At 38.3% G+C, this 25,279-nt stretch overlaps 1 protein-coding gene across 1 annotated transcript in view; it reads left to right on the top strand.

The window, feature by feature from the left end:
* Positions 1-25,279, top strand: part of ADAMTS9 (ADAM metallopeptidase with thrombospondin type 1 motif 9) — a gene marked incomplete at its 5' end in the record, with an annotated part of 59,217 nt that overhangs the window by 10,935 nt on the left and 23,003 nt on the right. Inside the window, 7 exons of the mRNA XM_015825871.1 lie at positions 4,716-4,861; positions 13,182-13,363; positions 15,564-15,700; positions 18,890-19,007; positions 19,272-19,367; positions 23,528-23,691; positions 23,820-23,949. Of these exons, the coding sequence (XP_015681357.1) occupies positions 4,716-4,861; positions 13,182-13,363; positions 15,564-15,700; positions 18,890-19,007; positions 19,272-19,367; positions 23,528-23,691; positions 23,820-23,949 (973 nt within the window). The remainder of the gene's footprint in view (positions 1-4,715; positions 4,862-13,181; positions 13,364-15,563; positions 15,701-18,889; positions 19,008-19,271; positions 19,368-23,527; positions 23,692-23,819; positions 23,950-25,279) is intronic.

The raw sequence follows: 25,279 nt of genomic DNA on the forward strand, positions 1-25,279 counted from the left end.
TCCACTGTTAACTTCTGATGGTTTAGAATGCCTGGTATCAATCCATTCTGCAGTGGGCACACTTGCTTTTCAACAATTTTATTTCATATGGAGCTGCAAAATATTCTTAAGGGATAGTGCTATGTCAATTAACACCTTGTCTGTGTTTTATTGATGTCAACTGTGGTACTAACATGCCAGCGCAGAAGGTTAGTGCTTCGATTTTCTTTCATTTTCAGACTGTGTCTTCCATTTGCAGTCTACTGATTGCCCATAAGTGGTGTGCAACTATTTGTAGCCTTTTAGAAGGCAGACTGATTCTAAACTGTCCAGATCAGAGATGTGAAGCCAACCTAACTAGAAAATGTTGGGCTTACTGCTGCATCCCAGATCAGCCTACCCCACTATTTAAATTCCTTGCTACTGTGCTGTTTAATATGATAGTTTATGCATAAAAAAATCATTCTGTAGATAAAATATTTTCTGTTGAGACATTGTAATATCTGACCTGTAACTGAAAAGCAAAAAGGATTGCTTTCCTTAGAAGCTATCACATCTTGAGGGTTTTTTTTCTGGATCAGTAAATGGCCATAGCCAAGAGAATAGCAGTCTTAGCAAATACACTGCAAGTCATTGATAAAAAGAACAAGAGCTGTTCATATTCCAAAAGTATTTTTCATTATTATTGCAATGCAAACTGTGAAATTGTTAGGTTTATCTTGCCCGGTCATCTGAATTATACACTTATCCTTATTTTATATATATATATATAAAACTAGGGAAAGATAAAAGCTTCTGGTTCTATTTTGTAACCAAATTGCAGTTACTTGATATCTGAACTCAGAAAACCATTGTCTGTTTAAATTCTGTTACTGGAAAAAGGATTTGACTTACCTTAGCATTTATATTAAACATGTGTATAACAAGGGGGAAAAAATAGTTTGCCATTCATCAAATTAGATCCACATCCCCACAATCCTAATAATGGTATGATTAACTATTTCTCTTGTTACAACATCAGATGGCCTGATTATCATGAAAACTACCACCTGCTTTAAGTAAAATGTTTAGAAGTATACATATAAAATGTGCCTGGATTTAAAATGCAGTATGTATGTGCATGTAGAACATATACTCGTGTTTCCACATCTACTATAGAAATAATAGAAGTTTCATTTTGGCCAACTTGACTTTAGTAAAATTCACTCATGAGAATACCAGTTCAAACTAGAAGGACAATATGGCTAGAAGCTGCCAATGAAATAGATTCCATTTTTTTAAAAAGGTATATTACTGTTTCTTTTGAGGAAGGGTCACATAATTTTTTCAAGGGAAGCAGTGTTAAACATTTTGTCTTAATCATACAGGTAGTCCTTGACTTACAACAGTTCATTTAGTGACCGTTAAAAGTTACAATGACACTGAGCCTTTTTCATACTTATGACCATTACAGCAATCCCTATGGTCATGTGATCAAAATTCAGATGCTTGGCAACTGACTCATCTTTATAACAGTTGAAGTGTCCCAGGGTCATGTGATCACCTTTTGCAACCTTCTGACAAGCAAAATCAATGGGAAATCCAGATTCACTTAACAACCATGTTACTAACTTAACGACTAAAAAATTGTGGCAGGAAAAGTCATAAAATGGGGCAAAATTCAGTTAACAAATGTCTCACTTAGTAAAAGAAATTTTGGGCTCAATTATGGTTATAAGCTGAGGATACCTCTATATTCAAGGAATATTAATAACGTGTTGTTAGAGTATATTTTTGGTAGAGGCAAGTTTTAAAAAATGTGATTTATTCTTATGTCCAGAAATCCCAATTCAATGCTAATTTATTTTAATTTTATTGGCATTATTGTTGGTGTTCTGTTGCTTCTCATGTACACTGAGGGCTTCTGAAGCAGAGACAAATTCCTTGTATGCTTAATCACATTTTTCCAAATAAAGTATTCAATTCAATTCAAATTCAATTCAATTTATATAATTAAAGCTCAAAACGTTTCTAAGGTGATCATAAAATATAAGTGATGTCCCTGCGACAATAAAACTGCATACAGCAAACATCTTGGGCTTTCTATTATATGGTGCACAGTTCTGTGTTTTGCTATCTCAGATTTTTGGCTGAAAAGAAATCCTTTGGGGTGAATCTCTGGTTCATCTCATTCTACTGAAAAGGTTTTCCTCCTCGCTAAAGAAGCAAATGGATTCTGATCTCACATATTGTGGCATCTTACTCCAGGCAATATGATCTCTTGGCCCACACAATGCCTAATTGAACTCAGAGGATTTGGGATTTAGATGCAGAAAACAAGAGTGCCAAAATCATCCGTCCCTATTATATGTAATTTGAGGTTCTCCATGGACAATTCCTTGCTACTTTTATAACATCCTGAATATCTCACTTAGGAGACTTCTTACTTTGACTTGAATTGGTGCTATGCCTAGTATGGAGACTTTGGGTAAATGCATTAGTCTCTCTAATATATCATATGTGCTTCTGCTCAGAATACAGAGGTAGAAACAGTAATTGCTACATTGCGTGTTGTATCACCCTTGGTGCCTGACACATATAACCCCTTTGCCCATCCCATGCGCTGAATACATCCAATACATTTCAGTCAGGATGTCCTGTTCATACAAATACCAAAATCTTGTGCTTTCCATTATTTTAAAATATATTTCTGTTTTTTAACTGAAGAGATTACAAATGTTGTTTTAGAATAATGTAACAACAACAATAATAATTAGTGAATTATTGATAGATTTACCCTGCTTCATTTGTCAACAAAAGTAAAGCCATATTTTTGACATTTGAATTGCTTTTTCCCATTTGTGGTGCCATCACAATTTTTTTAAGTTCTACTCTTTGTTTCTGCCAATCTAAATTTAATTGTCCTGGTGTCACCTAAGCATATGACACTGGATCATCAGAAAAGATGGTGTATCTATTAAAATCTAGGCTAATAGTTTTCTCTCTGTGTTTTTTTTGTAAATTTAAACTTTGTTTCCTCTTTGACATCTTGGCAAGATATATTTATGTATGAAGGAAACTTTGAAATATCATAAAAGCTGTATCTTATCCATGAAATACACAGGTGGAGGGGAGAATTTTAACATAAACACATTTACTGAATCACTGTATCTTAACAAAACCTTTGAGGTATTTTATGCGTAGCTTTTTATTCTTTTCATATTCAGTTACTGTACATTCAATGCAGCATCAGCTAATAAATTTTGCAGTTGAAAATTATGGCAGTGAAAATCATTAAAAGTCTGTCTGTTACAAATTCTAAAGTGCCAGCACCACTGAACTTTCTAGCATTATTAATTACATTGAGGAAACACAAGTATTTTCAGAGTGATGGAGTGTTTTCCTAGCTTCAGTTGTTACAAGTAATTTCAATTTTCTATAATATTTATTGTCTATCTACCCTGGATGTCTCTGAGGAAATGCATGAAAAAAAACCTTTCTAGCTTTTTAAAATTTTATTGTATTACATATGTGCATCTATAAATTCCTTTTTGTAGTACATTTAAAAACCACAAGAATTAAGAATTTAAAAAATGTGTTGTAGTAGGACAGCAGGATAATAGATTGACATAATTTTGGATACTAATGAAAATTAATCTGGGTAATTCAGAATAAGGCTATCTCTCTCAATTCATTTGAGAGCAAGGAAGGCTTATCTTTAGTGAAAAATTCTAACAAGTATAACTATAAAAATCTGTTAGCTCTCAAGGTAGTCCAGACAAGAAACATGACAATAAATCCAGCTGTATCTTTATTCCAAGGTTACATTTAACACAAACTTGCATGTCTCCTCTTGCCCTCTCTTTTATTCACCCCAAAACTAGGGAGGGTCCCTTCTGCCACCCCTCCTCCTTCAGACTCAAATTTCATTTGTCAGGTTGTTTAGGCTGCCACTCTTCCTCCTGTTTCTCAAGGTCTTTTCCACAACCATTACAAAATTAGAGAAAGTTTTATTTCAAAAACATTGTAATGTGTCTGAAGAAGAGAGCATTTGTTGTATCTTAAGAGGAGGTGATAAGCTATAGGTAGTCTTCGACTTACAACAATTGAGCCCATAATTTTGGTTGTAAGTTGTTGCAGACATAAGTCACCATGTGGCTGCACTCAATTTTACAACTGTTTACATTATGGTTGTTAAGCGAATCACATGGTTGTTAGTCTGAATTCAGCTTTTCCAATGGGTGTTTTTTGCCGGAAAATGGTAAACACGTGAACATGGGATGCTGCAACCAGTTGTAAATATGAGCACCCAAAATGCAATCATGTGACTGCTGGAGTGGTACATGACTTCAAGGATGGTTTGTAAATAACTTTTTAGAGTATGTACTACTAACCTGAAACAGTTGTAAGTTGAGGACTGCCGATAGTAAAAATATTTGTACTTGTTATGATGGTGAGAAGTCACTACTTTATATTTTTCTTTTCTTTTTCTTTCCTACATCCTTACTTTTCTTTCTTTTCTGTTATTTCCTTATTTTTCCCTTTTTTGTTTCTTTTTTGCACCTTCTACTCTTTCCTTTATTCTACTTTTTTTTTGTTTTGGTATTAGCTTTTACTGCTGTAATTATGATTTTTAATAAAATTACTATTGAAAATATTGTAATATGCTGGAATGAAGCCTAATTGTACAATAAAACAATCTTGTTAAAAGTTTTTCTCTCTCTTTCTCTCTCTCTGGTTTCCTGTCTGGAATTTAGCATTGCAAGTATGGCCACTGTGTTCCCAAAGAGCGAGAACTACCTATGATAGACGGGGCTTGGGGCGCATGGAGCCCCTTCGGAGCTTGCTCACGAACATGTGGTGGGGGTATTAAAAATGCCATTCGAGAATGCAACAGGCCTGAGTAAGTACAAAAGGTTAAATATTACAGCTGTATTCTCACCACCCTTTAAGATAGGAATCCTGAATGGACAGCAACCTGTGTTTGCAGTACAGCAAGTATGTTTCTTCCTTCTACATGTGTAGAATCTGGAAATGCTAACTTTATTTAACAACGGCATCCCTATTTGAATCATTGGGAATAAACTAACTTCAAGCCAGGATAAATTGTTGGGTTAAAGGTAATGATTTCTTGGGGTTTGCTGCATTTAATACTACATTCAAATATCACATAAAGTTATCTCTTTCTGACCTGTATTTAGTAGTCATCTGAAAGGGGAATGAAGCTGCTGGCAATAGGCCACATGCATCAGAAAGTTGCTTGTTCGCATGATGGTTTATAACAGGATCCCTGGCTTTTTAAAAAAAAAAAATGTGGGAGCAGCCTGTTAGATGACAAAAGTAATGAGGCAGCTATAACATATAGTGAACACTCTTCTCTGAAAACCCCAAACCATAACTTGATAATAAAATATGTGCCTCACAAAACATGAAAGTTATTCACCGAACAGCAGGGGGTAGCACTCTTTGTGAAACCCACTTCTTAGAGAGGCTTGCCTGTTGGCTCTTCTGAATTTAATTTGGTGCAGGGATACACTTTATTTTAATTTGGAGTGTTTTATCGTGGATGAGTTTGTTTTTATGCCGTTGCTAATTTACAGTGTTGAATATTTTAGTACGTTTTGAAATAGTGTCATCTGCTTTAGAATTTTACTGAGGGACAGGACATAAATTCTTATAATAGATAGCTGGATTGAAAGACGAGTAAATAAGAACACTGTGTGACAGGCATTTTGGTAAAATGGATCAAGATATCACGAATGATTCATGTAAATGGGATATGAAGATGATGAACAGATGACACACATGCATACATATAGTATATGACAAACAGATGGCACACATGCATACATGCTGGGGACAGCTGTAATCCAATGAAGTGTCTCAACATGCATTCAATGGAACAACCTATAGATAGGTTAGTCTATCTATAGATCTGTATTTAGATTGGAAATTGCCCTAAATTGGGACTGAAACTGAAGCTGTGTTTATGAAGACTGAACCCCCAAGACCTGATTTCATTGCCAAAGCTCAACTCTGAATTAATGAGACTGGAACTTAGTCCAGAATTGCACCAGCAAAGCTGTGGTTTTCATAGAGGAAAAAACAGTCAGTTCAGAGATTTTTCTTAGAAATCCAGCTAGAATGGAAAGTGAGAAATTTACCTCTCCTGCCTGCTGCAATCTTGATACTACACATATACTCATTTTATTTTTTTATTTATTTTATTCATTTATCTTCTTGTTGTTGTTAGTTGCGAAGTTGTGTCCAACCTATCGCGGCCCCAATGACAACGTTCCTCCAGGCCTTCCTGTCCTCTACCATCTTCTGGAGTCCATTTAAGCTCACGCCTACTGCTTCAGTGATTCCATCCAGCCACCTCATTCTCTATCGTCCCCTTCTTCTATTGCCCTCAATCTTTCCCAGCATTAGGCTCTTCTCCAGTGAGTCCTTCCTTCTCATTAGGTGGCCAAAGTACTTGAGTTTCAACTTCAGGATCTGGCCTTCTAAAGAGCATTCATTTATCTAATGCATATAATTTCATATCTCACAAGCAAGTGACTCTTGAGTGGTATACTACCAAAACTAAATTTGAATAGAATAGAATACTTTATTTGGCCAAGTGTGATTAGACACACAAGGAATTTGTCTCTGGTTCAGAAACTCTCAATGTTACCTGAGGGGAGGAGTTGAAACAGTTTATGCCAGGATGTGAGGGGTCTGTAGATATTGTCTCAGCCCTCCTTCCGACCCATGCAATATACAGGTCCTCAATGGAAAGCAGACTGGTTGCAGTTGTTTTTTCTGCAGTCCTAACTATCCACTGAAGTGTGTACCTGTCCTGTTTGGTTGCTGTACCAAACCAGACAGTTACCAAAGTACAGATGACAGACTCAATAGTTCCTCTGTAGAACTGTGTCAGCAGCTCCTGGGTTGAAAGAATAAATATTTAAAATTGTTATCATTAACAAATATTAAAAGCATTTTTAATTTAGCATTAATCTTAACACATAAAATAATGCTAATGCTAAAGATCAAGTGTCTTTGCAAGTGTCCTTTTCATTTATGGCTGTAGGTTGTCATCACACTACAAACTCTTTGAAGGTCTTTATGGTCCTTTGAAGGTCCTGTAAAGAGTAATCAACTGCTATGATTAGGAATTATTCCATTTTATACTAAGAACTATAGGCAGTCCCTGACTTAATAACCATAATTGGGACCAGATGTCCTGTTGCTAAGCAGGACAATTATTAAGTGATTTTCACCCAGTTTTACCAAATTTTTGCCACAGTTGTTAAGTGAAACATGCAGTTGTTAAGTCCCCATTGACTTCGCATGTTGAAAATCAGCTGGGCAGGTCTCAAATAGCGATCACATGACTCCAGGATAATAATAATAATAATAATAATAATAATAATAATAATAATAATAATAATAATAATAATAATAATAATAATAATAATAATAATAATAATAATAATAATAATAATAATAATAAAAAGTTGGAAGGGACTTGGAGGTCATCTAATCCAACCCCCTGCTCAGGCAGGAAACCCTATACCATTTCAGACAAATGGCTGTCCAGTCTCTTCTTAAAAACTTCCAGTGTTGGATACTACAACCCTGGTAAATGCATGCCAAGTGCCTAAATTTTGATCACATGACCATGAGGATGCTTCAGTGGTCCTAAGTGTGAGGACTTTTTAATGCTATTGTAACTTTTGAACAGTTGCTAAAAAAAATGGTTGTAAGTCAAGGACTATCTATAATTGCCTTAAGTTTTGTCACAATGCAAATCGATATTTTCAAGATAGAGTATTGATAACCAATGCAAAAATGTTGCATTCGTAAAAATAAATCAGGAAAATATTACAGTATATAGGATTGCTAAACATGAGCTGCAAAACTGTGAAGGACTGTAGGATGCTACAAAGAGATGCAGAACCTTTTATCTCTCGCTGCCATTTGATAGCTGCCGAGATCTTTGCAGTTCCTGCTGGGCAACCCTGCATTAAGCCATCAGGAACAAAAAAAACAAATATTTTTTTTTGGTACTGGCCTAAGAAGCTGTTACTTTTTCTGCAATGCGGGCAAAAAGTGCTTTCTCCAGATGAGCAACAACCCTAGTGACACTCAGCTGAGCTGTTTTCTTGGTCTGAGTCGGAGAATATGGCATACAAGGCTTGCTATGGGATAAAAAGGAATTACATAATGTCTGGAGAAAATAAAGTCTTATAAATATTGTTTTAATAATCTGCTTCCATACCATATATAGCAATAGGAACTGGAGTTAGTACATGATTTGTCATTCTAGACTACTGTCCCACCCAAGCACAAAACATCTCAAGATAGCACCTATATTAGGACCATTCCACTGTTTTACTGCTTACATTTTATTGTTTATGGCGGCTCTACTAAGTAAGCCATGATGCCTAATATATCAAGGCAAACTTCTTTCAGAGAATTGCAATCAGTTTGCTACATGAGGAAAAATTTAAATACTCTTTAGATTAGTGTTTCTCAACCTTGACAATTTTAAGGCATGTGGACTTCAACTCCCAGAATTGAAGCAATGCTGGCTGTGGAATTCTGGGAGTTGAAGTCCACATGCCTTAAAATTGTCAAGGTTGAGAAACACTGCTTTAGATTGTCTTTTTGGTCCTCTCAGAACTGTTAGAGTTCACCATCACAGTGAAAACATTATGAGATGTTTTGTTTTCTAGTTGGCTCAACCTTCTGGTTGGAGAAGATTTTCCTAGCATACTGATACCTTTTTGTGCCTGAAAACTATGACTATGGTTTTGGGAAGAGTAAGGATGGTAGTTAATGGTACATTGATGCAGAAAGGCAGGAGGCTGTTGGTAGAGGCAAAAACTATAAAACTCTTGTCTCTGTTTTTGCACCAATCTGCCAGATGTCATGAAAATTCTGTCATGTTGGTGTTACATGATTGTTAATTCATGGGAGAGGAGGGCTGTTTGCAACCACGGCCTGTTTATATTGAAAAAAAGTGCTGTAATAAACATGTTAATGACATGGAACAAAATGCCATTATTTTGTTTCATAGTTAAAAGACTTCAATATTTTTCAAATGATTGTCATTTTTGCATAGGAGATACAGTATCCAGTATTCCCAAACACAGGCGTTCAAATAAATAATATTGTTTATAGTGACAATGGAAACTTATGCCAAAACTAAGAAAAGGATACATAAAAGCATGAATTCATGAAGTTCCAAAAATCCCTATGCCTGACAATATAAAACTGATTTCCAATATACTGTACTACTTTTTATGTAATCTGGAAGTGATTCCAGGTTTAATATATGAAATACCTCTAGGCTATCTCAGTAAAACTTGTTAGGACTTCACAAATGTTCTAAAAGCTCTTTGGGCTCACAGTTAAATATAAAGTTATGGGAATACTGTGTGAAAGGGATCTACCTTTAAAATACCTCATCTTTGCAACTGGAAAAATACGCCTTGCAACAGATGCATGCTTGGTTAATTAAAAGGAAGCAACAACAGGATTAGGGGACACTGAATTTCAGATACAGATACATAGGATTACATTGCATGGTTGCAGGGTAGAGATACCTGCTGATAACCTCTATTGAACACATGGGAATTGAGTTTTGAAAAAATATGAATAAAGGACTAGGATAAAGAGCTTGGTTCCCTCCCCCCCCCATGCCCCTTCTTGTCTTCTGGGAATAGAGATGACAAGCTGGAGGCTCATCTTTATCACACCTTCACGTATCTGCAATCATAATTTGAATGAAGATATGTTAACAATTCCTCAGCATTTTGATCAAGCCGCTGCCCCCTATAAAAGCACTTGATTGACCATCTCTAAAATTAACCACATTAGAGCCATAGCCTTATATTGATCACAGTAGAGCTTTTCCACTTTTCAAGATCGTAAAATAGACTTTTGCATAATAATCTGTTGGTTAATGATTCATGATGAAACTTTAATATGTTAAAAAAAGTTGATTTGTAAAGCTCAATCAACTTACAAGTCCTGATTCAACAGAGGTCTTCTAGGCCTTTTTGAAATGGGATTAGATTGAGATCCAGGTTTGCTTGTTTTTTCTAAGAAAAGCAAATTAAGCCTTAAATTTTTCAAAGTTTCATAACTTTGTCAGAAATGAAAAAAAAAAATCCCTTTCAAAGCTGTATGTATTAACCCACTCATCTCAATTGAGAGAAAGTTCCATCATCGTACTCTGAAGCTTGTAAATGATAGCTTGGAAGAAGAATTTGACTTTGTACAATTTGTGACAACCTCTATATTAAAAAAACAATATTGCTATACATTACCTCTGATGTTAAAAAAACAATATTCTGGGGAGAATAGTATTCCTTTCAGAAATTATTGTAGGTGGCCTTCAAACATAGTTTCATGTATATCAGACAATCCACTATTGATAAATTAAACAATCCATTATTGTTTACTGTCTTCAGATAAAAATGCATGCCATCTTAATGAAAAAGTATTGTGTTTAAAAGTCTTAAGGACAGATTTTTTTTTATGTGTACAAACCTCATAGGTATGTTTGTTTTAGAAGTAGATCCCATATAATTATGTGATTTGTTCCAGGCATCATTGTCTTTGGGGAAGTGGGAGGGGTAGAATGCAAATAGTATGTTTATATATGTGCATCAAACATCAGGATGGATGTACCTAATGACGGGGCTTGTGTTGTGATGTCACTGCACGCACGTAATTTTCCATTGTTTTTCTTCTGGATGCTTACATAGATAGGTATGGAATTACCATTTGAAATTATGATGGCGCTAAATGAATCCCTACAAGACAGTCCAACGTTGCAGTGCCCCTACAGTGATGTGATCAAAATTTGGGTGCTTACCAGTGTGCTCATCCTTATGACTGTGGGAGTGCTGCTACCAATCCACCCCAACTGAGTCCTCAGCTGCCTAGGAAACCTCTGACAGGCTAGAACAGGGGTAGTCAACCTTGGCTCTTTTATGACTCGTGGACTTCAACTCCCAGCTCTGCTGGCTCAGGAATTCTGGGAGTTGAAGTCCACGAGTCATAAAAGAGCCAAGGTTGACTACCCCTGGGCTAGAAGGCCTCAGCTGCAGGCCTAACCATGTGCAAGCTCCCATCTCCCCTCTGTCACTCCTGAAAGGCCTGGACCTTCTCTTCACCCACCATGCCCGGAAGGCATGAGCTGGCTACTCCTAGGTCCAGTTATTTTTCCCTTTCCTTATAGCTGCTGACAGGCGTGTGCAGCTGATGTGAAGCTCAGCTAGAAAGCTAGGGAAGACATCTTCCTTACGGCTAGAGAGGCAATCTTTCTTAAAGCTGGCCAAGAACAGGAACAGGCTTTCTGGGGATGGTGCAGGGAGAAGGCTAGGCTTTTGGGTAGTGTGGAGAGAGAGAGAGAGAGGAAGCCTGCATGCCCCTGGGTCCGGCCGGTTGAGGCCTTCCAGGCATAGTGGGACAGGGAGAAGACCAGGCCTCTTGAGAGGGAGGGAGAGGGAGGAGGCCCACATGCTCCTGGACCTGGCTGGCCAAGGCCTTCTGGGCCCCGTAGGTTTTTGTTTACAGGGGAGCGCTGGACCTCTCAAGACTTCCCCCTTAGGCACCTTTAACAACTGCAGTGGGGAATGCTGGGATTGTGGTCGTTGAGCAAGGCAGTCACATGGGAGTCTCACTTGACTTGCAACTAAGATTCTGTGGTTGTAAGTTGAGGTCTCTCTGTATTTCCTGTCACATTATTAAGCCTTGAAAAGAAATGAAATTTACCAGATGGAGCATTGCACTTGAAATATGTGAATGTTAAGAAATTGAGCTTTCATATTTTCCTGAGCAAATAATTTCTTCGTAAGTGAAAAGCAAAACGTGAAGTACAACGTGTAAGTTAAATATCCAGTGAGGGCATGGATTGTATATTAGATTGGGTTGAATTGGATTGGATTTATTTATATATTTATTTGTATCCTGCCTTTATTAATTTTGTATACATAACTCAAGGCAGCGAACATACCTAATACTCCTTCCTCCTCCTCTTTTCCCCACAACAACCCTGTGAGGTGGGTAGGGCTAAGAAAGAGTTACTGGCCCAAGATCCCACATTCAGCCGTCATGTGTAATGCAGGACTAGAACTCACAGACTCCTGGTTTTTAGACCAGCATCTTGCTCTCTTGAATGGCCAGTTGATAATTTTCACCCTACCTATTTTCCTAAATGTTGGAAGGTGGCATTAATCATTCACAATCAGATTCATGCACCATTGTTTCAATTCTGTCTGAAAATAGAGGCACAGAAAAGAAACCTGTTTTATCTATCAAACTAAGCTTTATTGTGTGGCTTTTCGGGAGGGTTGACAGTTCTCTTGCTTTCATAGTCCCAGTCAAATAAGAAAATATTGGTTTTTAGCCTTTAAAGGGCTATTCCACGTAACAGGGAGATTGCATTTGGTCTTGCTGGTTGAAACTGAAACCTGTTTAATTTCTAAAATGTTTTCTCTTTCTCTCTGAACTGATCTTGAAATATAGCCATTTCAGTCCAGTGCTTCCTCAGGTGGAGAATAAATGTATTTTACAAGCCTTCCCCACTTCCCCTCCCTTTTCTTCCTTTGCACACTACATCAGCCCATCTAGGGCTAAATGCTATTGCTAAACTAATTCTCCATTACATCTGAATCTGAAACAGATTTAAACTTCAATTAAAAATCTTCATTTTAAACAAATGTTTATCTTGATGTACAAACTGAAATTATGATTCCTAGTTCAAATTTAAGGGGACCTTCATTATTTGATAAATACGCCTCCTTGCTCACTAAAACTTATTGGATTGATTTAATTACTTCTAAACTGGACCCTAAGGTAATAGCTCATTTATCACTTTCCTTTTCTTTGAACATAATTTCCCCAGACTTTACGTTTCATCACTGTGAGAGAACTGATTCCTGATTCACAAGAAGTAGCATCATAAGATGTAACATACTGTCTAGTTTATTGCCAGCCTGGTATCTTTCAAAGAAAGCTGCCATCTTCTATTCTTTATAATAGAAGCAGAAAAGCTAACTTAATTCAGACACAATAAGATCTTGATATAATGGAAAGAAAACAAAAGCTGAGAAAAGCATCGTGAACTCAAACATGGTTCAGCTGAATCTGAGAGAATATGAAAGTTCTTAATGTCATTCATAAACATATCTTTTTTTTTTTTTTTGCTTAATTTTTTTTAGGCCAAAAAATGGTGGAAAATACTGTGTGGGGCGCAGGATGAAATTTAAATCGTGCAACACTGAACCATGTTCTAAACTAAAGAAAGATTTCCGTGATGAACAGTGTGCTGTCTTTGATGGGAAGCATTTTAACATTAACGGTCTACCTCCTAATGTGCGCTGGGTTCCTAAGTATAGTGGAAGTAAGTACATCAGTAAAGCAACTACTGTAGATGCGAGAATTCGCGAGGAATTTGTTTGTTTATTTATTTTGATTTATTTATATCCTGCCTTTATTTTTTTATAAGTAACTTGAGACGATGAACTCAAGGCTAATACTCCTTCCTCCCCCTGTTTTCCCTACACCAGCAACCTGCGAGGTGGGTTGGGCTGAGAGAGAGTCACTGGCTCAAAGCCACCTATTCCCTTCCTAAATACTGTTGTTGGGCTGTGTTCTTCCTAGCCTGTAGCTGACTCTCATAAACTATTGTTATGAGATGAATTACTGTGGAAACATTTTTTCCCAACTGAGTTAATAAGAAATTGAATGAACAAACATTGAAAGTACAGTTGGGAATGTTTGTCAGATGTAGGTCAGGACAATTGTGATGTATAAATCAGAGAAGAAACATCACCTTTTTGTATTTTTTTCCTCTGTTGAAAAAAATATAGTATCTCTAGGTGTCAAAACTATTTAGATTTTATGGGCTATAGTTTAGAACAGTGATGGCGAATCTTTTAGACACGGAGTGCCCCAAAACTGCCCCCCCTGTTCCCCGCCCGCCTGCAGGGCCACCTACTGCCTCCACGGCCTGCCGCAGCAGATCGCCCAGGTGGCCCTGCAGCGCCATGGCAGCCAAACCCCCTGCCCATGCCCCGCAGCATCATCTGCACGCAATAGGGTGCAAAGGCATAGTCTTTGTTTTTGTTCCTATTCTTCAGGTAAGACAAGCTCGCCTGTCCCCTGTTTAGCTATACTATTCTCAGGAAGTACAGATAGTCCTCAACTTACGACGAGTCGCTTAGCAGCTGTTCAAAGTTACAATGAACCTTGCAAAAGCTACTTAAGAGTCGGTTCTAGAGTTCTGATGGCTGCACAAATGACCACATTTTGGGCACTTGGCAACTGGATCACCTTTATGCTCATTTGCAGGGTTCTATGGTCATGTGCCTGCAATTTACAACCTTTTCTGCCAGTTTCTGGGCTTTTCTGCCACTTTGGGGGCAAAAATACCTATAGGAATACATTGATTCATTTAATAACTGTGGTGTCACTTAACGACCACCACATTTCTTTAACAACCACAATGTTCACTGAATAACTGCCACAAAAAAAGTTGTAAAATTGGGTCCGGCCACATGGGTGCCTTAACGTATGATGGTCATGAATTACAACAGAAATTCAGGGCTTCATTACGGTCGTAAGACAAGGACTATCGGTAAGCATCGTTGGCATCTGGTGCCTGTTTGTCCTTTTAACTGAGCTGGGAATAGCCCATTGGGTAAAAGATCAGTAATTTGGGCCAAGCAGATATTGGCATAGTTTCTCTTTGTTTGTTTGTTAGTTTTTAAAATTTATTTGCTGCCTATCTCGCCATGGGGCTACTCTAAGTGGCTTTCAACAGTAAAAACAGAGAAATGAAAAGTGTAAACATAACAATAACGTAATGGAGCAACAGAATAAACAATGAAAAATAAAACAATGATACAGTGACATGAGAATAAAAGATGGGCAGGGGGGAAGCAGGGGGGAAGTGAAGGTTGATTCAGCCTTCCATCCTTCTGAAGTCGGTAAAATGAGGACCCATATTGTTGGGGGCAATATGCTGACTCTGTAAACTGCTTAAAGAGGGCTGTAAAGCTCTGTGAAGCGGTTTATAAGTCTAAGTGCTATTGCTATTGCTATTCTTACAGAAGGATAGGAGGCTGGAGGTTAATCTCTCCTTAGAGAGTAAGATGTTCCAAAGGGTGGGCACTACAGCAGAGAAGAATCTTTTTCTGGATCCTGATAATCAGAGTTCTTTAACCAATGGGATCCACAGTAGGTCTTCTCTGCCAGCACAAGTAGTGGGGACTTGTCCTAGTGGGATGAGACAGTTCATCATGCAGCCTAGATCTATGCCATTAAGGGCTTTAAAGGTCAGCCCCAAAACCTTGAACTGCACCTGGAAGCAGTGTAGTTCACAGAGCCGAGCTATAATATGAGCCATTCTAGGGTCCCCATAGACTGCTCTCACTGCTACTGAAGCTCCCAAATGGATTTCAGGAGTAGCCCCATGTAGAGTGCATTGACTCAAAGGCTGCAGCATGAATTCAATGCTATGGGTCAACAGCAAGAGAACTTTCTTATCAAAGAAAGTGAAAGACCAGATAGAAAATAACCGGATTATTTTGCTTTGACAGTTTTAATGAAAGACCGGTGCAAGCTCTTCTGCAGAGTGGCAGGAAATACAGCTTATTATCAGCTCAGGGACAGGGTTATTGATGGCACCCCTTGTGGCCCAGACACAAATGACATCTGTGTACAAGGACTTTGTCGGGTAAATGTTACTTTATTTTATTTAACAAGCTATTTTCAAACATGGGTCACGTTTTCCATCTTCTCCTCACATGAACTGATAATTGTGTGACATATCCTTAATTTAAGCCAGAGCTCTATTTTATATAATTTACACAATAGTATTTCTGTTTTACATTACTCCTTGGCTAACCACTGGAAGTGGTACTAGTAAAGTTCCAAATTGTACAGAATGTCAAGTATGTCAAGCATAAATAAATGCCATCCTAAAGAGAGACGCTGCTTGGTCCCAGTGCATGGCTATGTTAATGCCAAGTGTGAGAGCTTGGAGGTATCAAAAGCCCAAAATGAATCTACCCCCTCCCCCCAAAAGATCAGTCCAATCCAATCTGGACTTAGCACTAATTGCTTCCTGCTTTAGCAGATGTGTTGCCATTTCTCTGTAAGCAAGAACGGTTCCGTATTAATAGTATAGTATTTGTTTTCTGCAGGAAAAAAAAAAATCTCCTATTTAATGTCCAGCAGCTCCAGGTTAACTTAGGGAAGATTTCAGGCTTTAATTTTGAAGAACTGCTGTCAGTTTTATTTATTTTATGAAATTGTTATCCTGCCATTATTACTTTATAGTTAACTGAAGGAAATGAACATACATAAACTCCCACCCAGTGGTGGGATTCAGCCGGTTTGCACCAGTTTGGCAGAACTGGTAGCTAATTTTTTGTTGCCCAGGCCCAGAATGGACTTCCGGAAGCGGCATCAAACATAGAGAACCGGTTGTTCACATATTTGAATCCTGCCACTGCTCCCACCTCCTTCTATTTTTTCCGCAATAACAATCCGGTGAGGTGGGCTGGGCCGAGAGAATGATTGGCCCAAAGTCATCTAGCTACCTTTCATGCTTAAATTGAGACTAGAACTCCCAGACGTCTAGTTTCTAGGCCAGCACCTTAACCGCTACACACCAATCTGGCTCTCTTTAGTTCAGTTGAGCTTAAAATATGTGTTCTTTTTTGATCCTGCTAGCCACACAAGCCTGATTGAATTAGTAGCCACATTACATCTTCTCACTCATGCAAATGCAAGCTGATACAAATTTTCTATTCCCTTTTCCTCTCCTTCACCAACTACTTACTCCCGCTCAGAGACTTACATAGCAAAGGAGGCAAAAATAATCCTTACCCATCTCAGGAAGCAGAGATAGAGACTGAAATCTCCCTCATTGCATGCTGAGTTTATTTTACACCTGTCCTTTTACATAAAAACTGGAGGTTTTTAAGAAGAGATTGGGCAACCATTTGTCTGAAATGGTATATAGGGTTTCCTGCCTGAACAAGGGGTTGGACTAGAAGACCTCCAAGGTCCTTTCCAACTCTGTTATTCTGTTATCTCGGGACCAATCTTGGCATGAAATTTAAACAGAGAAGATTGGATCTGAGGAGAGCCCAGCTCCCCACACCACCTTCCCCGCTTCAATTGCTTTCCTGACCGTCTTCCAAAGAGCCTGTTAGTGAGCTATTGAGAGACAATTAAGTCTGAAGAGACGAGATGTGAGTAGAATATCATTTTCCACATTTCCATCAGACTTCCACTAACTTAGGAGTATTATTGTACCAGGAAGACAGCATGCCAGGATAATTCCTTGTGTGTCATCGTCCTTCACAAAGTAGCAGCTGCAGCAGCAGGGAACACGGATGGGAACCAGAAAGCCTGCATTGATCTGCACGGGAGTCCTCTGAGTGTTGCGTGTGTGCACCGCTTGTTCCACATGCAATACAGATTGTACTGAACTAAATGGGCTAATTGTCTGATTCAAGTATAAATCAGCTCTATTCTCTATTGCCACTAAATCCTCTTTTGTTTGAAAATGATTGAAAAGCAGTGGAGAGGCTAAAAAAAAAAAAGTACATTATACGTATCCTGGGCTTTCTGTTTCCTCTGTTTCGTCAGTTCAGCTGCAGTGTCAGAATTGAAACAGACATGTTGCTTTTCTTTCTAGAGAGACTTACAGGATGGGCTTACACATACGTATTTATGAGAACTGTTTAGGTGCCAGGCTTCCCATAAAATGATATAATTTAACTAGGACAGATATAAAAATGTCCTGTTTGTAAATGGGAGTCACTTCCTTCCCTAAATGTTTGAAGAACTCTGAAAATGCAGTGCAGGAATTACTGTATTGTAAATGAGAAGCTGGTGGAGAAGCATCTAAGTTCACATCATTGTAAGTTTCTACTTTAAGTGGAAACTTATTAATATTAGAAATCTTACTTTCTTAGAGTTTCAGAAGACCTATATCAGTGATGGCGAACCTTTTAGAGACCGAGTGCCCAAAAACTGGCCCCGCCCCCACTCCACCCTCCTGCCCCACCCCCGCTCTTCCCCCATCCCCCACCCCCCCTGCCCACAGGACCACTCACCGCCTCCATGGCCCGCCACAGATCGCCCAGGCAGCCCAGCAGTGCTATGGCGGCCACACCCTCTGCCCGCGCCCTGCAGCATCAACTGCATGATGGGGTGTGAGGGCAGAGTCTTGTCTACGCTGCCTGGCTGCCATGTCCTTGGCTGCGCTGCTCCATGTGAGCCACGCTTGAGGGCGACTCTCCTTCAGGGGGGCTGTGGGAGAGGAGGGGGCCGCGGGGGGAGGCAAGGCTGGGGCAACGGCACATGTACCCACAGAGAGGGCTCCGAGTGCCGCCTCTGGCACCCGTGCCATAGGTTCGCCACCACTGACCTATATGGTTGAGATTGGCATTATTATGGACAAGTGAATATAGATAATTGGAGCAATTGTAGTCATTTTGTTGGGATCACCATTGCATTCATGATTTGGCTGAAAGCTTCATAAGCCTAGCACTTAATAACCCAGACTCATCTGTTGTTGTTACAACTGCTACCCATTTCCACAAGGCATAATAATCTTTGTGTAATCTTCTCTGTAGCTCCAGGAGTTCACCTGCCTATCCTGTCTCACTTATCTCCCAGCGTGCCGTATTGCTTTGCACTTTCACATGGCTTGAAACATGCTTACTTTTCATGTCCTAATAGGAGGATGGTTATGATTATTATAGCTTAACAGGATATTGGAAAAAATAAAGAATGAATGTGCTGTCAGAGGCCATTGCTGGTAGTATGGTTTTCATTTGCAACCCTGTAAATTCTATCTTATTTTCATATTTGTCCAATTTCATTCTGAACCTTTCTTTCTCTAAAGCAAGCTGGATGTGATCATGTGCTCAATTCCAAAGCCAGAAGGGATAAATGTGGTGTGTGTGGTGGCGATAATTCATCGTGCAAAACCATTGCAGGGACATTCAATACAGTGCACTACGGTAAGAAGAGAAAAGCTGTTTGCTAGCAAACTTAACCATATGTGACATGTTTTTAAAAACCAGTATTATGATGAATAAGATTTCACTTTCAGGTTTTTTTTCATATTTTGAATTTCTTGCTATTTGATGATAACATGAAAGTATCTACTTGGTTACTGTGATGTTGAATCATAGCACAGTTTTTCTTTTTTGTCATTATTGTAAAAAAAAAATACCAAGGCTGCACATGTATAAAAAGCTTGACTTTTTGGCTTGTCTCCTCAGGTTATAACACTGTGATACGCATTCCAGCCGGTGCTACAAATATCGACGTTCGGCAGCATAGTTACTCAGGGAAACCAGAAGATGATAATTACCTTGGTAAGAGGTGATGCTCTTCAGCAACTGCAAATTAATGTTATTCCCTTCCAAAAAAAATAAATGCTCTTGTCATATCTATCATATAACTCTTAGTTGGAAAAAGATACAAAGATCACAACGGCAGTCCTTGTCTTACAGCCATAACTGAATCTGCAATTTCAGTCATAAGCAGTGACGGTTGTATAGTAGGTTACCATGTGACCATGCCTGATTTTAGGACCTTTTTTGCAGTGAATAGTGCAGAAATACTGCAGTATTCATAAAGAGAATACTGCAATTGTTAAGCAAACGCCATGATAAAGCAAACCCTTTGCTCACTATGAGGCGTTTTTTGCCAGAAACTGGAAGTAAACATTGGTTTCTGGCAAAAATGCCATAAATCACAGTCACATGACCATGGGATGCTGCAAATGGCGGTAAATGTGTACCACTTGCCAAACATCCAAAATGCAAGAGGTCATAAGAATCTTTTTCGGGGTCAGGTGTAACTTATTAAGTGAGCAGTCATAAGTCAAGGACTACTTGTATTGGGCCTTCTCATATCATTTTAGGATAGGCTCGTATGAATGCTTCTTAACAGACTTGGCCATTTAGTCAAGTGTTAATAATACCATAATTGGCTACGTTAGGGATTTTTTTTAAAAAAAAAAAACTCATCCTATTCAGATGGGAGGATAGAAAATAGACATTTTTATTGATACTATCACTTCATCTGAAGGATAAAGGCTACATTTCATAGACATGGGGCATTTTCTTGGGAAAAATTAATTCCCCTCCACCTTGAGTGTGCTATGGTCTGGATGCCCAGGTCTATCTCCTTTCCTATGTTTTAAAAAACTCATTTGAGGTGGCTTTAGAGCGAATGTTGTTGTTTTTTCTCTATTTTGGGTTTGAAATGCAGTTTAGCTTTCTTTCAAAATCTAGAACAGAAAAAAGAGCAAATGTGCCTTAACTGAAATGTCTATAGAAGCTTTCAATACAATGTATTTACATTTTTATGCAGTTAAGACTATGAGGCCTTCTATAATGCCTGTGTTATTAAAATTGACATTGATATTTAGACTTTTTGGAGGAATTTCATCTCTCTCACTCAGTCTTTCATCCTTCTCAGTTTTTTCATATTTTTCATGGTTTGGCCAATTCAAGTCTAATTAATTTAACTGGGTCTATTAAGTATAAATCTGGGTCTAGCCCAGTGGTGGCGAACCTATGGCACGCGTGTCAGAGGCGGTACTCGGAGCCCTCTCTGTGGGCACACGCACCGTTGCCCCAGCCCCGCCTCCTCCCATGGCCCCCTCCTCACCAGCAGCCTCCCCCCCGGAGGAGAGTCATCCCCCGGCACGGCCTATGTGAAGCAGCACAGCCAAGGACATGGTAGTGGGGACAAGACTCCTCCCTTGTGCCCCATCGCGCGCAGATGATGCTGCAGGGCACGGGCGGAAGGCGTAGCCACCATGGTGCTGCTGGCCTGCCTGGGTGATCTATGGCAGGCCGTGGAGGTGGTGGGTGGCCCAGCGGGCAGGGTGGAGTGGGAACGGGGGGGTGGGGGGCAGTTTTTGGCACTCAGTCTCTAAAAGGTTCGCCATCACCGGTCTAGCCATTATTATCTGGCACCATGCAGATAGAATAGAATGTGATCGTGCCTGGATTCTCTATCAGTTGTGTCTTTCCTTATCTCTTGCAGTCTTATTCAGTCTCCACTAAACACTCCCTTAGGGCAGTAGAGTAGCAGTGATAAGAAACAGGTGAGAAACTAACTTAGGAAATTAACTACATAACAACAGCAAGCTGCTATTATTCAGGAAATAATACATTTTAAAGGAAGACAGGGTTCCTGAGCTGAAAGGGAACTATTTTTCTAAGTTTTGAAGTTTTCAGCTTTTAGTGTATAGTTTCTAGTCAAAGACAACAAATGCGAACACAACACTTTCTAATTCTCCATTTATAGGTTCAGTTTGAAATTCATTGCACTCTGTACAAATAAATGAATTCTTTTTAATGATGCTAGATAGGGAAAAGAGGGTAGATTGGAAGATAGAAATTTGAACTAGCATAATGTTGTGCTTGTGGAGCTTGAGATATTTTTTTTTGTAATTATCAGTAATGGGAAATATTACAGCACACACTCACACACACACATATATATTCCCTTCATATACAGGTGCACATCTGATTATACACAAGAATATAGAGCTGGAAGGAAACCTGATTAAGTTTTAGGCTCTCAATTTCTTTATCCTATCTGGAAGCACAGAAACCTGTTAGGATCCATAGAATCTAAGTCTTTTCAGAAAATCCTAGATGGCGATTTACAATTTATGAAGCCTCGTTTCCCTTTGAGCTCTTGAGGTGATTTTTTTTTTGTTTTTGGCTGAGCCTCCTTTTCATAGTAGAAAAATGGAACTAAATCATGAAGCAAAATGCTTGAATGCAGACTGAGGAAAACACATTCTGAATCTGGTTAACCAGGCCCTATTCTGTGGCACTTAAGAGTCAGGACAAAATGGTCTGCCATGAGCAGTTTGGCATGTTTGAGGATAAAGCTATTTTGATTTAACTGGGCTTAGTTGGATTACTTGAGTTAGGTCAAGCAAACAATTTGGAATGAGGGACTATATAGCTCCATTATCCCCTTGGAGAAAGTGCAGTCTAAATTCTGAAGAAACATACTTCAATTCCCATGATGTATTCCTAGTCTGATTTTGCACTGAAAACTAGTCTGCCTACAATTTGGAAATGTATCCCTTCATATTGGCAAAAACTACTTTTTTTTCCCCTGTGACTTGAATTGACTACTTGGTTTTATCTTGGAATAAGTGTTGTGGTTGGCTAAATTGACTACAGCTTGCTCTAAATGGGATACATTTCTTCACTAGAATCAAGTTCATAACTTGGAGGAGCTTGAAGACCCAGCTTGGATACTTGAGAGTAAAATAATCTGAGAGACAATTGAAATCCTTTTATTGGCTTTGGCTGATATATCAGCTACAACTACGTATAAACAGAAGTAAATTGGGAATATACCATAGGTAGAGTTACATTGGAAGACTCTACAAATTCCTTATTAAAAATTCACTTTTAAAGAACTATTGTTGCTGGATTGGCCAAGATTAAATGGCACTAAGTTAGAATTTCAATTGTACAGGTTGTCTGAAATCATATAAAAAGATTTTTATATTCCAACCAAGCACAGCAGGAGTCACTGAAAATTAAGAATGACACATAGCTTTCTTCTACAGGAAGTCCTTGACTTAGAACCGGTCACTTAATGACAATTTGAAGTTAGAATGGACCTCACCAGGGGTATTTAGAATCCTGTTCCAAAGTTCTAATGACTGTCCACTCCGGCCCATCCCCCATCATGTGACTGTGTTTCGCGTGCTTTTTAGCAACCAGCTCACATTTACGGCTGCATAACAACATTTTATTACTTTTTTGGGGGGGAAATGGCATTTACTTCGTTTTCAGCAAAAACTGCCCATAATAAACAGTTGATTCACTTAGCAACCACAGCATTCACTTAATGACCACTGCAGAAAAGATTGTAAAATCAGGCCAATCACATAGGTAATCACTTTACAACCATCACTACTTACAACTACTTACCTGTAATAGGCAGGCTCCATTACAATCCTAAGTCGAGGACTGCCTGCATTGTATTTTGATCTGGTTATTGTTGAAATCACATTCAGGTAAAATGAGATCCATTCTGGAAAAAAAACTAGGTAACTTGTTCTTTAACAGATATTGTTCCAGTATTATATCATATCCTTATTCTGAGTATAGGTACAATTCAAGGATACCTGGAAAGCATGCTGCAGATTATTCCAAAGTAACTGTGTAATCTAGTCCATTAAAAAGCAAATTCTTCAGGCTATGATTTTTCGTATTGTGGGGTTGCATCCGGAAAACACAACTTCTATGATTATGATTTTCTAATTTATTCTAATTAGGCTGCATTTTAAAGCAGAATTTAAATTATAGAATTCCTATTAAGTAAATAAATTGATTTCTACACTGCCAGAAGAACCACAATCATTGGGTTGTCTACAAGTAAAATGAATAAATCAATATCAATATTAAATGCACTGTAATATCTTTCCTGGTGTATATAAGAAAATTAACTGTGATTCATTTTTTGTTTATCTTTGTGAACCTAGCATTGTCAAGCAGTGAGGGCTTCATATTAAATGGAGACTATGTTGTCAGTATGTTTAAGAAGGAAATCAAAATTGGAAATGCTGTCATAGAATACAGTGGCTCAGACACTCCCGTTGAACGAATCAATTCTACTTACCGCATTGATCAAGAAATAGTTCTTCAGGTGAAAAATCTCTTTTTTTTCCCCCTAAAAGAAAATCAAATAGATCTTGCTCTTTTTTAATGTTTATGGAGATGAAATAGTACAGTTCCTCCCTTGATGTTATGCTTTTCTTATCTTTTTCTTCTCAGGTTTTATCAGTGGGTAATTTATATAATCCTGATGTTCGATACACATTCAATATCCCCATCGAAGATAAACCTCAGCAGTTTTATTGGAATGTCTATGGACCTTGGCAGCCCTGCAGTAAACTCTGCCAAGGTACGTGGCTTTAAAGGGATTTGAGAAACCCAGACAATATACATAATGGTTTTGATTTATTAAAGGAGATACTGTATTATTAATTAGATGATTTAATATGGTGGGAAATAGATAACTTTTAGAAAATAGAACAAGACTATACTCAAATAGATAAGATGTGTATTTTGAATATTAGATTCTGTTATGAATTGAGATAAGGGAAACTTTGGTTACCTAAAACCTGGAAATTATAAATATCAAATGTTAAATTTGAATATTAATGGGAAACTAAAAATTGGGAGGAAAAAACCAATAACAGGACATTGATTGTCTATAAAGATTGAATGTAAAAGTAATTAAGATATGTATAAACTAAAAATTTATTGATAAATGTAATAATGATGTTTTTACTTAGTTGATATAATAAGAACTGTATTAGCTTAAATACGAGATAGTAGATATTAAGGGAAAAAGAGAGGAAATATTTGATGTTGTAACTTGAGATTCGTACTAAAGATTTTTGTATGTTATTGAACTATTGATTAACCCAGCCACCACATTGCTTTTTAAATACCTAAATGTAAAATTAGAAAAATAATTCCATCTTTACATTTCCAAAAGCTGTAGCAGAATGATGGATGCTGTCTTTTAAGCTGCTCACAATATTAAGACCCTTCTTAGTACTTTAGGCTGACTTGAAGGAATCTTTATGTCAAAATCATGACCACTGCCCTGCATTAGAACTAACTTGGTGGGGTGGTTAACGCCAGTCTAGAAGCCACGAAATGGTGAGTTCTTAGGTATAAATCCAGTTGATTGACTCTGGGCTAGTTATCTCTCAGTTCAGGAAGCAGACAAGGGCAAACCACTCCTGAAATCTTACCAAGAAAATTTGGGGACCAGTCCAGGCAGTCACCAGTGTCAACACCGACTCTACGACATCAAAGAAAAAACAGCTCTACATTAAGTTGGTTTCTCTTGTGCTACTCAAGATAGAGAAATAGCATAAGCTACTAAACACCAATGCCTACCGATTTTATGACCTTTTTTTTGGCCAGGGTTGTTAAGTAAATCCATGGTGATTAAGTAAATGCCATAGTTGTTAGGTAAAGCAGTGGTTTCAGTATGGGTGTAGTTTTGCCAAAAAGCAAAAGTAAATGCTATTTTTTTCACAAAACTGTTGTAAAATGCAGTCCTGTGGCTGTCAGACGCCGCAAAGGGCCATAGATGTGGCTCGGTTGCCGGGAGTTTCAAGTATGGTCACATGACCACAGGGGAACCTTACCATTGGAACTTTGAATCTGGGTCATAAGTACCCTCCAGGTAGGTCCATCAGAATTTTGAATGGTGA

The sequence above is a fragment of the Protobothrops mucrosquamatus genome, unplaced genomic scaffold (genome assembly GCF_001527695.2).
Source record: "Protobothrops mucrosquamatus isolate PMUCROS unplaced genomic scaffold, P.Mucros_1.0 scaffold2853, whole genome shotgun sequence".
NCBI classification, from domain to species: Eukaryota; Metazoa; Chordata; class Lepidosauria; order Squamata; family Viperidae; genus Protobothrops; species Protobothrops mucrosquamatus.